The sequence below is a fragment of the Lycium ferocissimum genome, unplaced genomic scaffold (assembly GCF_029784015.1).
Source record: "Lycium ferocissimum isolate CSIRO_LF1 unplaced genomic scaffold, AGI_CSIRO_Lferr_CH_V1 ctg6280, whole genome shotgun sequence".
In the NCBI taxonomy this organism is placed as follows: Eukaryota; Viridiplantae; Streptophyta; class Magnoliopsida; order Solanales; family Solanaceae; genus Lycium; species Lycium ferocissimum.
In genome coordinates this window covers 62,336-76,286 of record NW_026726292.1, presented here as the reverse complement: position 1 = coordinate 76,286, position 13,951 = coordinate 62,336, and the positions used below count along the sequence as shown (strand labels likewise).

General features: G+C 35.8%; 1 protein-coding gene across 1 annotated transcript; it reads right to left on the bottom strand.

Moving 5' to 3' along the window:
- Positions 1 to 2,252: 2,252 nt before the first annotated feature.
- On the bottom strand, positions 2,253 to 12,700 carry LOC132045206 (universal stress protein A-like protein). Its single transcript, XM_059435749.1, has 4 exons — positions 12,383 to 12,700; positions 9,884 to 10,005; positions 9,597 to 9,715; positions 2,253 to 2,556 (listed from the first exon to the last, which is right to left on the bottom strand). The coding sequence occupies exons 1-4, from the start codon at positions 12,561 to 12,563 to the stop codon at positions 2,448 to 2,450; spliced, it is 531 nt and encodes a 176-aa protein (XP_059291732.1). The 5' UTR covers positions 12,564 to 12,700; the 3' UTR covers positions 2,253 to 2,447.
- Between the last annotated feature and the right edge of the window lie 1,251 nt (positions 12,701 to 13,951).

Genomic DNA, 13,951 nt, shown 5'->3' with positions numbered 1-13,951 from the left:
CCTATCTTGCTTTATTGTCTGAATTATGTTAGCTATACTTAATCGGCCTATGATACCTACCAAGATCGTGGTTTTGTACGATTCCGCACTTGCTGCATTCTTTTATGAATGCAGAGTACCAGGTTGGGTCTTCCTCCATCTCCCGTGGTTGATGGTCGCCTTTAGCATTAGCATTGAGTTTTCAGGGTGAGCACGAGTCGTCCGCCGCCTTGAAGACTCCTCTTATCATTATGTTTTACTTTTCTACTCTGAGACATAGACATATTGATGTATTATTATATTATTCCAGACTTGTATCTATTTCTCTTAGATGCTCTTGTACGTCTTAGATCAGACCCCGGGGGTGTTTCCTTATTTCCGCATTATTTCTATTATATATTATTGTAAGACTTACGTAATTCTTCTTTCCGCTTACTTGATTTATTTATTCATGTCTTTAGTTATCATTGGGTTGAGGGTTCGCTTACCGAAGTCGGAAAGGTAAGTGCCCGCACGACTTAGTGGGCGTTTGGCCATAAAAATTATTCACTTTTTTCCGGAGTTGTATTCCGGAATACTAAAAACAAGAAAAACTTGTTTTTAAAAAAAATTCAACTTTTTTCACTTTTTTACACTACATTTCACCAAAAATTACAATTTCAAAAATTATGGCCAAACACAACTCCAACTCCAACTTCAAAAATTCCAAAAAAAGTGAAAAAGTTTTTGGTATTTATGGCCAAACGGGCCCTTATTTTCCCAAGCTAATTATTACTATGTCATTTTTGTTTTCCTTTTTGTTGAAATATAACCTTATAAAAGAACTTGGGAGCAGGGCCGAGCTATAGTTAGTCAAAATGGGTCGTGACATTTACGTGTATATATATTTAATGGCGTTATCAATTGTAAATTCGTGATCATTGTCATCGAGATTCATGTCAATTCAAAAAATTCATATATTAGTAAGGCAAGGTGATTGTTTGCTGACAATGTTGAGGTGTAGCAGAATGACCATTGGCGTCTCTTTAGATTTAAAAATGGAACAAACAAAGGAGATACTGAAAAGAAAAAAAGATCGAAGTAAGTTCAAATGAGGCACTATTAAAACCTAAAATTATAACCATTCAGTATAATTTATGAAGTTATGTAACAAGACAGCTAAGTTGGATATAACATGAAATTCTATCAATTTGTTGTCATCATCCTGATACGTCTTTTTTCCTCCTCTGTTTGTAAATTCGAAATAAAAAGGCTCTAGTATGGTTTATGCTCTAATATGATTTATGGGTAATCCAACGAGACAACTAGATAAATCTACAATGAAGTTATACCGATGTCATGATTTACATGCCATAATTTAACTGTTTCGGTTCCTCTTGTTGCCATTTATAACTCTCAATTAAATGGTCTTTTTTAAGATCATTTCAAGTGTCAAAATTGGAAACTACTTAAATAACAGTGCACAAGTACGGCTTTTGTGCAAATCACCTATATGTCAGGGTCAAGATTGCTCGCTGATAATGAATCAGACTGTACCAATATCAATTCATTTCTCTCATTTATTCCTACTCTTAAGGCAAAAATTCAACAATCTCTTAACCAACCTCAAAAAACTATTCATAGTGATTATATATAAGAAGAAATAAAATACTTTTCATGTTAACGAATAAAATACCCTTAGGTTATATCTATTTAAAAAGTATCTTTATATGGAAAAATATGAATTACAAAAATAGAATAAAGTTACAATTTAGTTTTGAGACAGATATTTCCAAAGATAACAAAAAAAGCATAGGGAATAATTCTACTCCCTCATTCACTTGTACTTATCACGTTTTGCTTCTCAAAAGTCAAACTACGTGAACTTTAATCAATATTTTAAAATGTATCTTTTCATCAAATTAATATTTTAAAAAATTGTTACTTAAAGCATTATACATCTAAATTTTCATTTTAAAATATTAAATTAATCTAATCTAATTTAACTCCAAAAATTATCAAACTAACTCTCGAAAAACGAAACATCACAAGTAAAAGTGAACAGGAATTAGTAAAAATCTCAATCAAACTAAAAGCGATTATAGGTTGAAAAGTCATAAATTGAGGTTGACCTTTTGAATTGGTTGATAAACACTTGGTGTTTACCAAACACATAGCTAGGCCGAATAAACTTATCAAAAACCCTTAATTTTTTTTCTCCCAAAGGTGGAAGGATGAAAATTCTTTTACGATGGCAAAGCATATCATACATACAGATGTATAGGCAACACATATTCATCAAGAAAAAGGAGACATATACAATCAAAATAACAAGCGTAACTAGGAGCGGTCAAAGCTCAGACACATGTACACAACAATCACAACACTGAAGAAGCACCAGAATGAAAATCCGCACAATCTATCCAGAGTCATAAGTAGACATCTAATATGCATCTTTGATCATTAAGCGATCAAATCCACCAAAAGAATCAATCATCTATTGGGTCCTGAGGAGTCTCAGCTGCACTGCGCTTAATTGTGACAACAGGACATTCAGCATGCTTAACACAGAATTCACTTACAGTTCCCACGAAAACCCTGCAAGGAAAAACTTACCTCTTTAATGAAGCACTGTCCCAAAATAAAAGTTAATTAAAAAAAAAAAAAAATCACTCTTATTTTCTGAAGAGCAATAGTAAAGTGACTGCTAGATTCCATATTACTCATGAGTCACGAGAAACCTGGGTTATAGGAGCCTGCGATGTAGATTAAGAGTGTATCCATGTGTAGACAAGCCTGAGAGTATCAATCATTTGTTTTTGCACTGTCAACTTATGGGCCAGCTATGGCAACTCTTTCTTAGTATGGTTGGACTAAAATTACAGGGTGTACTTGTGTGACCTACTGAAATGTCAGAGCATCAGAGGCAACAATTCCAATCAAAGGAAATAGTGGTAAAACATTCCAGCTAGCATATGGTGGACAGTTTGGAGGGAGCGAAACACTAGCTGTTTTGAAGATAAGGAAACTCTATTCAGAAGATCAAGATGGTCTGCTTGCTTTTGTTTCATTTTTTGTCTAACCAAAATTTTGTAAATAACATTGAAGCAGTGATTGAACTCATAGAATCCCTTTAAAAAGATGAAGGGATATTCCGTTGGTACCTTGTACATATTTTTGACAGTACCTTCCTTAGTGCCATATTCTACAGGTTTCCCCTGAATTGAGAGAAGGCTAATGTAATTGAGGCCTTGCTCAAGCATTTTGGCTACAAACCTGATCAATTTTCTACATCATCAGGGTATACACCATGTATTGGTGATTATCAGAAGCCTTTAAGACAACTTGGTAATCGCAGTAAATGAATCAGATCTAGCAATCAACCATGTCAGAGGAGAATTGGGGGGATCAGGATGCTTGTAAATACTTGCCATTTCCTCTTAAAAATGGTGATAGGAGCCAACCAGATCATATGGCGCTGGAGGCAAACTAGAGACCAAGGGCAGGCTAAAGCCAAGTGGAAAATTCCATGAGTAGTGCACTTTATTGGATTACACTGGGAATCAATGCACCACCTATTTTCACTATGTGCTACACTGGAATGTTTGGGATTCTCCTTTAAAAAGAAATCAGCAACTTCTTTTTTCTTTTTTCTGTAGTTTTTCTGTTTTGAAGATGAATCTTTTTTATACAGAATTAATCATTTCTAAATTTGAAATGACTAGCTTGAATTTCAGTATCTGGAGTTTTAAGCCCTATTGATTAATGCATCTTTTCTGCGTTTCTGTTTGCATAAAAAAACTTGTCTGTTGAAAGGCTTGAGTGGTCAATCAAATTTGGCATTGGTACCACAAGCATCAGAAAAGAGCTGAAAAAACTTGTCTGTTCAAAGGCTTGAGTGGTCAATCAAATTTGGGGTTGGTACTTGTGTCTGTTAATTGCAACTGCTGTGTTAACATAATAAAGGCCAAGCAACTATGCTTTTTGGTCCTTTTAAGGTAATAAACAACAAATTTAAATCGATTATTCATGATAACGAAATAATTTCATTGAACTTACTTACTTCCCTTCTTTAGGTAAATCAAATTAAAAGGAGAGCCCGGTGCACTAAGCTCCCCCTATGCGTGGGGTCCGGGAAAACTTTCCTTGAGAAGTGATAACCACAAATTCAAAAGGAATGGCAGAAACTGCATTGTCTCTATAAAGCTTACTACCAGGAAAAGAAGGTATAAGTTCCTCCACCATATATATATATAATGATAAGACTGTAACTAGCACATACACATTTATTTAGCGAGAAGGAGAGCTACTTCTGCAACTCAGTTTCCCTAGAGTTAAAATAAAAAGTGACAAGGAACAGAATTGTGACTTCAATCTTAATTAAAGAAACAATACTCGACCATAACCATCCACCAAAGGAACTTACAATTTTCCAGAAATGAAAGTTTCAACAAAAAAAAAAGAACCAAAGGAAATTAGCATACGTGTTATTTTAACAAAATCCCACTTGTGGGATTACATTGGGTATGTTGTAGTTAGTTATTTTAACCAAAAAAGAATGCCACTTATATTAAACTTACCATTAGTATAAGCATCTACTTGGAAATCGCACCCATTTGATGGTAGAGTGACAAAGTTTGAATGGGATTTTGTTAGTAGTTCTGGGTTACCCCTATACATAAAGGAGCGGTGTAGGGTTTTGGAAGGGTAACCTAATGGGCCTTTGGCCCCTATTGATATCTAGCCCAAGTTATTCCCTCAATCCCAATTTGTTGAGCACTATTTCTATTGACATCTAGTTCAATTACTCCCTCATCCCAAAAAGAAGAGCACCTTTGTTAGAACTCTAATTTTTTGCATTCTCTTTATACCTTTAACAGGACCTCTTCTTGTAGTCCACATGATTTGTATGGGCACTACAAAATGGTGCATTTGGTAGTTTAAACAATACAAGATTATAAGTGAAAGCCCTCCTTTATTATTCTCAGCCTCTGCAAATCTCCACATTTTGTATTGGTCAAACAAGACCAAACCCCAAGCATCAAATGGCCAACAAGCAACAATTGGTTGCAATACTCCGAGAGGTTGGTGTATAAATTGACATGGAATTGACAAGCATTGCATCTTGAAGCAAAGTCTAAGCAATCTTTTCTCATTGTTGTCAATAGTACCCCATCATTTTTATGTGAAAAATGAAGTTTGGCATGGATTGATGCGCTCCAATACACCAGAATCGGATTCGTGTATAGCATGAAGTTCTTCATTCTCCCCTAAATAAACATCAAAAGGGCACTCCTTTCAAATGATCTCCACGAAAAGTATATCCGCATACTAATGGAGGCAATGGGACAGACCCTAACATTGCTCATCTTTGCAAGCTTGGAAATTGAGGAATTCCATAGTCTAGCAAACAACACACTTCACATGGTAGTCCAGATGACTGGAGGTGGGTATTGCTCGTGGTCAGGGAGGAGTACATCTTTCGATTAGGATCTTCCTAGAACTGAGGAAGGTGTGCTTTTCAAGTGATTACCAGTGAGGAAAGCAAGTTTTAATCCCCGAACATTCAAGAAAGAGGAAGATCAGGGAAATGTGTAACTTCCCGTTATCGCCGATGACTCTTTTCGTCATGCCTTTCCATCTTGAAATTCTTATCTTTATTTAGTTCCATTCCTTCGTTTGTCCCCAGATTCTTAGTCTATTGTTACTGTTCTTTTATATATTGTGTTGTTTCCCTTTGTGCAATTTTGTCTTTACTTATTTTCCTTTCCTGTTTTGTCTAGTGTCTTACTGCAATCACTGAGTAACTTAAGCCTTAGTTTTATGGCAACGAGAAAAGTGATTGGTAGTGAGATTATCTGGACTCCATGGGCAGGAATACTTTTTTCTATACAGGAAATAAATCCTTCAAAGCTGTACAGGTGGGAGATAACTGGTTTGAAATCACGGAGCATAGAAGGAACTTTGTCAAAGGAGTTACTTCTGATAAACTCAATGTTATGAACCTATGTAACTGTAGCCTCTGAGGATAAGGTAATAGCTGCAGAAGGTGGAAGAATACCAGTCAACCACTCCTATTTCATCTACCAAAACTTCAACTCTATCGAAGATACATCAGAGTGGTGGCGCTGAAAAAAGCAAGTCTACCATTATTATTCCGGAGGTGGGTGAGAATGCAGGGTGGTCGGACTACGCCAATAATATTAGCCATTTTGTGGAGAAATGCAAACGCGTGGAGGAGGGGTCTATGGTTGATAGAAGATTCGAAGGAAAGGGAGCTTTGCAGAGATTGCACGGATTAAGAGTTGTCCAAATAAAGAAATTAAGATTTTTAAGAAATGGAGAAGATGTGGAGAACGATGTATTTTTGGTTACCAAAAGTTCTCTCAAAACCAGACTAGACTATTTGTACCGATGCTTAATTGGGTGCTATGGTGATTCCAGAAATTTAGAACCAAATACATGGGAAATAAAAAATGGGCCGCAAGAAGCTGGGAAATTTCAACAGGTGTCAAAGTCAAAGAGTTGAACGGAAGCTCCTTTCTGTTTGAAGTTCCTTGTAGGAGTCAAAACAGGAAGGATAAAGATGGGCAACTGGGCATGTAACATCTCGCTTTACACTTTGAACGGTGGTCTCCGATAAGAATGTGTCATTGTGAAAATTGTCGTCTGAACCATGTGTGGATAAAATTGATTGGCGTTCCTACTAATCTCGGTTCGAAAAATGTTTTCAAAGAAGTTCGAGGTAGACATGGGGGTTTTCACACTACCGCCAAACTGCATTGAACGCTTCAGTAGCGAGCTCCATATCTGAGCAACGACTAAGCAATGACCTCGTAATTTTTTGAAACTTGATTGATCACTTGCTCGCAGTCTCCAACGACTTGAAGTTGCAATTGCTTCGTATCGACGGCCATTTCAAGAGTGTCTGGTAACAACAACATACCTAGGGTAATCCCACAAGTGGGGTCTGGGGAGTGTGTTTGGTAATCGACACGTCGGAGCAACATCATGTTAGAGCGAAAGAATATGGTAGGACTTCCCTTGATAAGTAACAAACACCACCTACGACCAACTCTTTCAAGATATATGGCACTATCATATACATCTTCCAATGATATTAGAATTTTGACAACAATTGCGTCTTCATTAGGTATAATCAAATAACTACCAATCATCAAATACTAGATGACCAGGTAGGAAATTTGCGAGCACTTGCCCTTTTACCACTGGCTGGACATAAAGTCTAAGAAAAAAGTGAGGACTATTACTTATAACCTTGTATTGTCTAAAATACTAAGCGCACTATTCTATAGAGCTCACACAAATCATGTGGATAAAGGTATATTAGGAATGTGAGAATTTTGGGTTTTCAAGAAAGGTTCTAATTCTTTTTGGGATGGCAAAAAAAAAAAAAAAAAGATATAGTGTTAAGCAAATCAGGAACGTGGTATCTTAGGCTATAGATGTTCATTGTCCAAAACTACACAAAAACACCTTTCAAATTTTGACAACCAAAAATGGGAGTGTTTTCAAGAAAATGTTTACACTAATGTGAGTTCAATATAACTGGCATTTTTTATACTAGATAACGTGTATCCTAATTTCCTTATGCCTTTTTTATTTTCACGGTAACAGAAGCTAAATTGGAGCAGTAGCTTTCCTTCTCGCTAAATAAATGTTTATGTTCTAGTTAGGGCACAAGTAATGTTCCCTAACAACATGCATTCATATAACGCATAACATAATATTTTCTAGAAACGTAACATTTATATTGTCCATAAAATCATTAATAGGCATGAGATAAATAATGTTAGTCTAATTCAAGAGCCAACTAACATCAAGTCGATAAAAGAGACTTGTGTTCTCTCCATGGAAATTCAAACAATATTTGGCACCAGTTTTGCATGTTGACAAATAAATGTATTAAGTTGTTTGGACCATACTGGACTCTAAATCATCGCCTCCACCATTTTTCATGTCTCACTCTCTAGAATAGGTGGTACTCTCTAGAATAGGTGGCATAGTTGAAAGGCTATTGGCTAAGTGATCCATCTCACTTCTCAACAAGGCAACTATGTCCTCTAAGATAATATTGTTTAAACTTTTTACTCCTATGAAGTTGGTGCCTCTGAATAGGCATTTGATTTATTAGGTGAATAAGGAGTTCGCTGATCTTGCTCATATTCCTTGGCATTCTCCAAAGAGGGACCATTCATAAAAACCATTTCATCTACCTCATCATGGACCATTGATAAGGTAGATGAAATGGTTTCTGTGAATGTTGCCTCCATGAAAAATGTTGAGGAATTATATCAGCAATTTGAGCATGATCAACCAACTCCAGATGCACCTAACTCGAGTGCCTATTCAGAGGCACCAACTTCTAACAGGAATGAAAAGTCTAAACAATGACTGGCTTGTTGAGAGGTGGGATGTATCTTTAGCCAATGGGATTAACGCCTTTCAAATTTGTTACCCATCCAAAGAGTGAGATACGACAAATGATAACAGAGATGAATTTAGAACAACGTATGGTCTCAAAAACTTGTATATTTATTTGTCAACATGCAGTTTGTACAAACACAACTTGTTTGGGACTGAGGCATAGTTAAAGTTATTGTTGTTTTATGCAGGCATGCGATCAATGCAAAATCTCTTTTATTAACCATGATGTCGACTGGCATTTGAATTTGACTAATATTATTTATCTTATACCTATAGACAATTTCATGGATAAAATGAATGTTTAGTTATCAGATATTTTATGGATTATATGAATGCATGTTGTTAGGAAGCATCATAAATGATCAAAATTATGGAAGGTGCGCACTTAATATTGTTGTCAATAGCAACAAAAACATATCCAGTGGAATCCCACAAAGTGGGACCTGGGGAGGGTAGATTGTACGCAGACCTTACCCCTACCTTGGAGGTAGAGAGGTTGTTGTTAATATCATTAACTTATTTTGACTATTTTCATTAGGAGTTGCATAATTTTAAACTTGATATGAGGAAAAAGTAGTCTTAAATCATTTTACGAGTAATTGTCGATAGATCTAATGTTTACAATAGTTGTTTAGTAAGCTTATCAGTTATTGTACAATATGTACAGCCAAACCGAAACAATAATCATGTTTTAAACAACACCAAACGATACAATCGATCCTAACGTTCAATCCACAAACAAAACAATACTATTCAATATAGTACAAAACTATACCATACGAAACGATGGGTACCAGCCACCCAAAATGGTGTTAAAATTTTCTAACTATGTGCAGAGCGCGTAGTGGTTGGAATCATGGGCTTAATGAGATTGGTTTGCTACTGCCATATACCCTCAAAGATGGTTTAATGTGAATATTACTTGCTGCAATTTTCTATTTCTAAGGCACAAAATGAACAGAAGATCTTTTTGTTTATGAAAATTTTGAATGGTTATTTACTCAGTTACTAAGTGGAAGAAGATAAAGAACACGATTTGGGGTATTAGATACTTTATGATGTTTCCAGAAGCCTGTTCTTGCTACGGGACCGGTGGAGGGCAATCACACTCAATAAGTTGGAGGGACACGCCCATAGGAATATAAAAATAAAATTAAAAAAGATGTGACTGCTACTACAATTATGCATACCTCTGAAAAGGACCAAGACCACGGCAGCCAACCACAAGAAGATCTGGTTGTACACGTTTGACTTCGTGGCAGATGACTTCCTTGGGATCACCTTTCTTTGTCCATGCTTCACAAGGAACCTACAAATAAAATGGCACACAGCAAATTTCAGAAAGTGTTTGTACTTGAGAGATTTTGAGAGCAACAAACTTTAAACAGTGTATTCCTCAACCAGTAAAGCTCAAATACTAGTTAGTAACTTAGGCTTAAATTTTCATGCCAAGATTCATCGTAGGAAATCCCAGTACCCCAATTTCATGGCAGCGGTTAACAAAGTACTCCAGCAGATGGAGCCCTCTAATCTTGTCCCTGTTCTTCATGCCCTTGAAATCGTCAGGTGATGCAAATATGCTATCCATATCTTCAAAACCTAGTAATCAAATGACCAACAAGATATATATAAGCCACTTAATAAACCAAACACAACAGATTGGATGAAACTAAGAAATAATATGGTGTATACAAGATTGACATGAAAACATTGAAAACAGAATGACGTGTACACACTGAAGCCCCATGGTACTCGGATTTTGTTGAATGTATCGTGTATGTAAGGATGGAAACCTATAGAAAAACATGGCTAAAGGACATGCTCCAGAACCAGAAATAACAACAGACCTCTGCATTTGCCCAACTAAATCAAGAGCACGGGAATGATTTCCCAAGTCAACTTGAAATTTCCGCATATTTTATTTCTACCTCAAAATGATACAAATAGAAGCACAAAATGTAAAAGAGAAAGGAACACACAAAATTGAACTTAGCTGCTATTGAACCCTTTTTGTCCCTATCAAGGAAAAGAGAGTAAACGTTGTCTTTTCTCTTCCAGAATAGACTTCTAAGCTTTAACAACTTTCCGCCCCACCCCAATCGTATGAACAAGGATGCATTGCAGCCTCTAAAAATGACACTGTCGCCTTTAGACTCCCTTGGACAATTTCACCCTTTAAGTGACAAGGCGCCTAGCTACTGCAAGTGGAAAGAGATAGTGAATCTTACATCTCTTTCACCTAGAGAGAAATAAGAAAATGATCACAGGGGCCACCCTAAAGACTAGGTTACCATGGAATCCAGTTATTCACGTTGCTCATTCTATTCAATAGCCTATACTCCCTCCGTCCCAATTTATGTGCGCACTTTTCTTTTTAGTCAGTCCCAAAAAGAATGTCAAACCTTTCTATAAATAGAAATAACTTAAACTTTAAATTCCCCTTTTACCCTTAATGAAATGATTTATAGCAACACAAAGTTCTTCCTTTCTTTCTTAAACTTTGTACCTTGTCAAACACTGCCACATAAATTGAGACGGAGGGAGTATTACAAAAGCAAACCTCTGCCTACTTGTGTCATAAAATGTCCCTACAATTCGTAGGACCCTTCAAATCCCCCTCTTAACAATACAAAAGAAAAAAATATATGCAACAAAACGGCTAGATCATTATTGCTGAAATCGTGGCTAAATCAGAAATCATGGTGAAAAAGTGGAAAACTGAGAATTGCAATATATTGATATCAAGATCAAAAACCTATGCATCAAATGGTTACGTTATCTCGATTAATTAGAAATCATGGTGAAAAATTGGAGACAGAGAATTGCGATATCTAGGTCAGGGTGGTGTGTACACAACCTTACCCCTACCTTGTGAAGGTAGAGAGATTGTTTCCAATAGCCCCTTGGCTCAAGTCAAGCATATCAAAATCAGTAAGACAGGGAAATTACATTTGTGAAGAAGTCATGTAGAAAATAATGCAGAAAGGAACAATAGCAACAAACACTCCCTCTGTCCCAATTTATGTGATACTTTTTACTTTCCGAGATTCAAACTGCATGAACTTTGACCAACATTTTAAAGATGTATTTTTTCACCAAACTGATATGAGAAAATTTGCAACTTATAGTACTCTTCATGTAGTTTTCAAATATATATGAGAAAATTTGCAACTTATAGTACTCTTCATGTAGTTTTCAAATATATATATATTTTTTTTTATGATAAGGGAACCCGCAGTCGCTACCTTTTGGGTGAGCACAGGGTAAACCCCGCTCCTGTGCAATAGCCCGTCAACCACATAGGAGAGATAACCCGCACTAGGTAAGCCCCGTGCGACGAGCTCGACCCAGAGGCAAATTGCCCTACTATCGTAGGCAGGGAGTTTCAAACCTGAGACCTCCATTATGGAAGCCCCATGCTCAACCAACTGAGCCGCCCTTGCGGGTCAAATATATAAATTTTAATCTTAAAATATTAAGTTAATATAATCCAACTTAGCTTCAACTTTAGTCAAATTGACTTTCGAAAGGCGGAAAAGTATCACATAAATTGGGACGCAATGAGTAATAAAATAACGGAGGCAAAGGAATAACGCTTAAGGCAATATTTATGCCATGTAGCCCAATATACAATACTATACAACATTATACCTAGGGGGAAGCATTATACATAATGTATCAACCTTGTATAAAAGGTGTTTATACACAAATATGGGCTAAATCGGGCGTTTATACACAAAGCATGGGCCAGGTGGCGTAAATATTTTCAAAAAAAGACAGAAAATAATTTCCCTACAAAATCAGTACGAAAAGGAAATACTGAATTAGTCACAGAGAAAAAAAGAGTAGCAACAAATAACCGAAGCAAAGGGCAACTAGAAAACACTGGACTATGCGATATCTAGGTCAAATGTCAAATAAAACTACAAACAAATCACAACAAAACATCAAATTAGTCGGGATATTTGGCTCTTACCATCTTCATCGGGAACTTGGACATGGATGAAGAGGAGTTTGAAACCAGCAGTGTTGTTACGAACGATCTTGTTAAGAGTCCATTCGAATGCACCTTTACTGCTAATTGATGCATGTGGATATCCCTTTATTGTTGACTCGTTTACTGCTACCATTACCCGAGTTGCCTCACCACCTTCCATAGCGACCGACCTTGATCTTCTTTAGGGCCTTAGGGGTTTTCTTCTCGAATGCTCTCTCTCTTCACTGCACAAACAAACCTATATTTTCTGCTCCGGATTATATTATGTTGTACAGTATAATTTTTTTACACCATTAGGGGTCGTTTGATGTTAGGACAAGTTATAATGGAATTAGTTATATCAGGGGAATATTTATGTATATTGGGATTAGTTATTCAGATATTATTGTTTATTAATTATTTGGTTTATTGTATTAAAAGTAATATGCATTGCATAAGTTCTAAGAAAAAATTATTTGTTTACAAAAATACCCTCCACCTTATTTAGTAGAAAAAAGGTTTGAGAGACCTCAAGGCTACTTTTGTCATTTTCTTTATTTTATCCTGGCATAACTAGTCCTGTAATTGCTATTCCATCCTCTGTCAAGGATAACTTATCCTAATACTATTTTAATCCTGGATAACTTATCACAGGATTAGTAACCAAACAAGGCATATATTGGAACTAAATTCTTATACAGCATTATTTTCCTTATCTGTCGTACTAGAGTCGTTTGCTACGCGGGATATGGTAAGTTTTTATCCCACCTTATTCCATTAAGGTTGAACTATCTATCCCATCTCTTAGATGGTAAATGAGTCTCCCGACTATAATCCCAATATTATAATTCCCGAATAATTTAGTCCGCTTATCACCCTTAGGGGTTGTTTAGTTAATGCGATAAAAATAATTATCCCGGGATATTGCATGGGATTACTTTATCTTGTGTTTGATAATGTGTATTATTTAGTCTCAGATTATTTTATCCTTATCTATTATATCGCACCAACCAAACAACTCCTTAAATTACTCTTTCCGACTCATTTTACTTGTCATCCTTACTGAAATTAGATTTTCTAAAATAGTTTTTATTTTATAAAACCAAGATATGACTAAGTATTCTTTTTTCATCTTTATCTTTACTCAATAAACTAGTTAACTTGTCCGCTTCGCGCGGCCATACATATCCATTTATAAATTTAGTTGATGTACAGAGAATATTAATTTATAAAATAAAACAATAAGTTCAAATAAAAGCATTACCTACATTTTTCTAGTTTTATACAAATAATGTTTTTGAGGAATAAATATTGATGATTAGATGATAAAGCTGAAATAACACAAACACGCATAGAAGAAAGATTGAAACATTAGAAACGGGAAACAAAATTATCAGACATCGTTTGCTGTAGACTTTCAAAAATCTCTTCCCCCAGAATAGTTTTTGAACTTTCCAAAGCTTCGTTTTTTCTTGTTTAAACTGTGAACTTGCTTTTGTAGCAATAATATCTAGTTTGAGAGCAAATTACGTACATCTTTAATAGAATCTTCAATTTGTAAAATCGGAC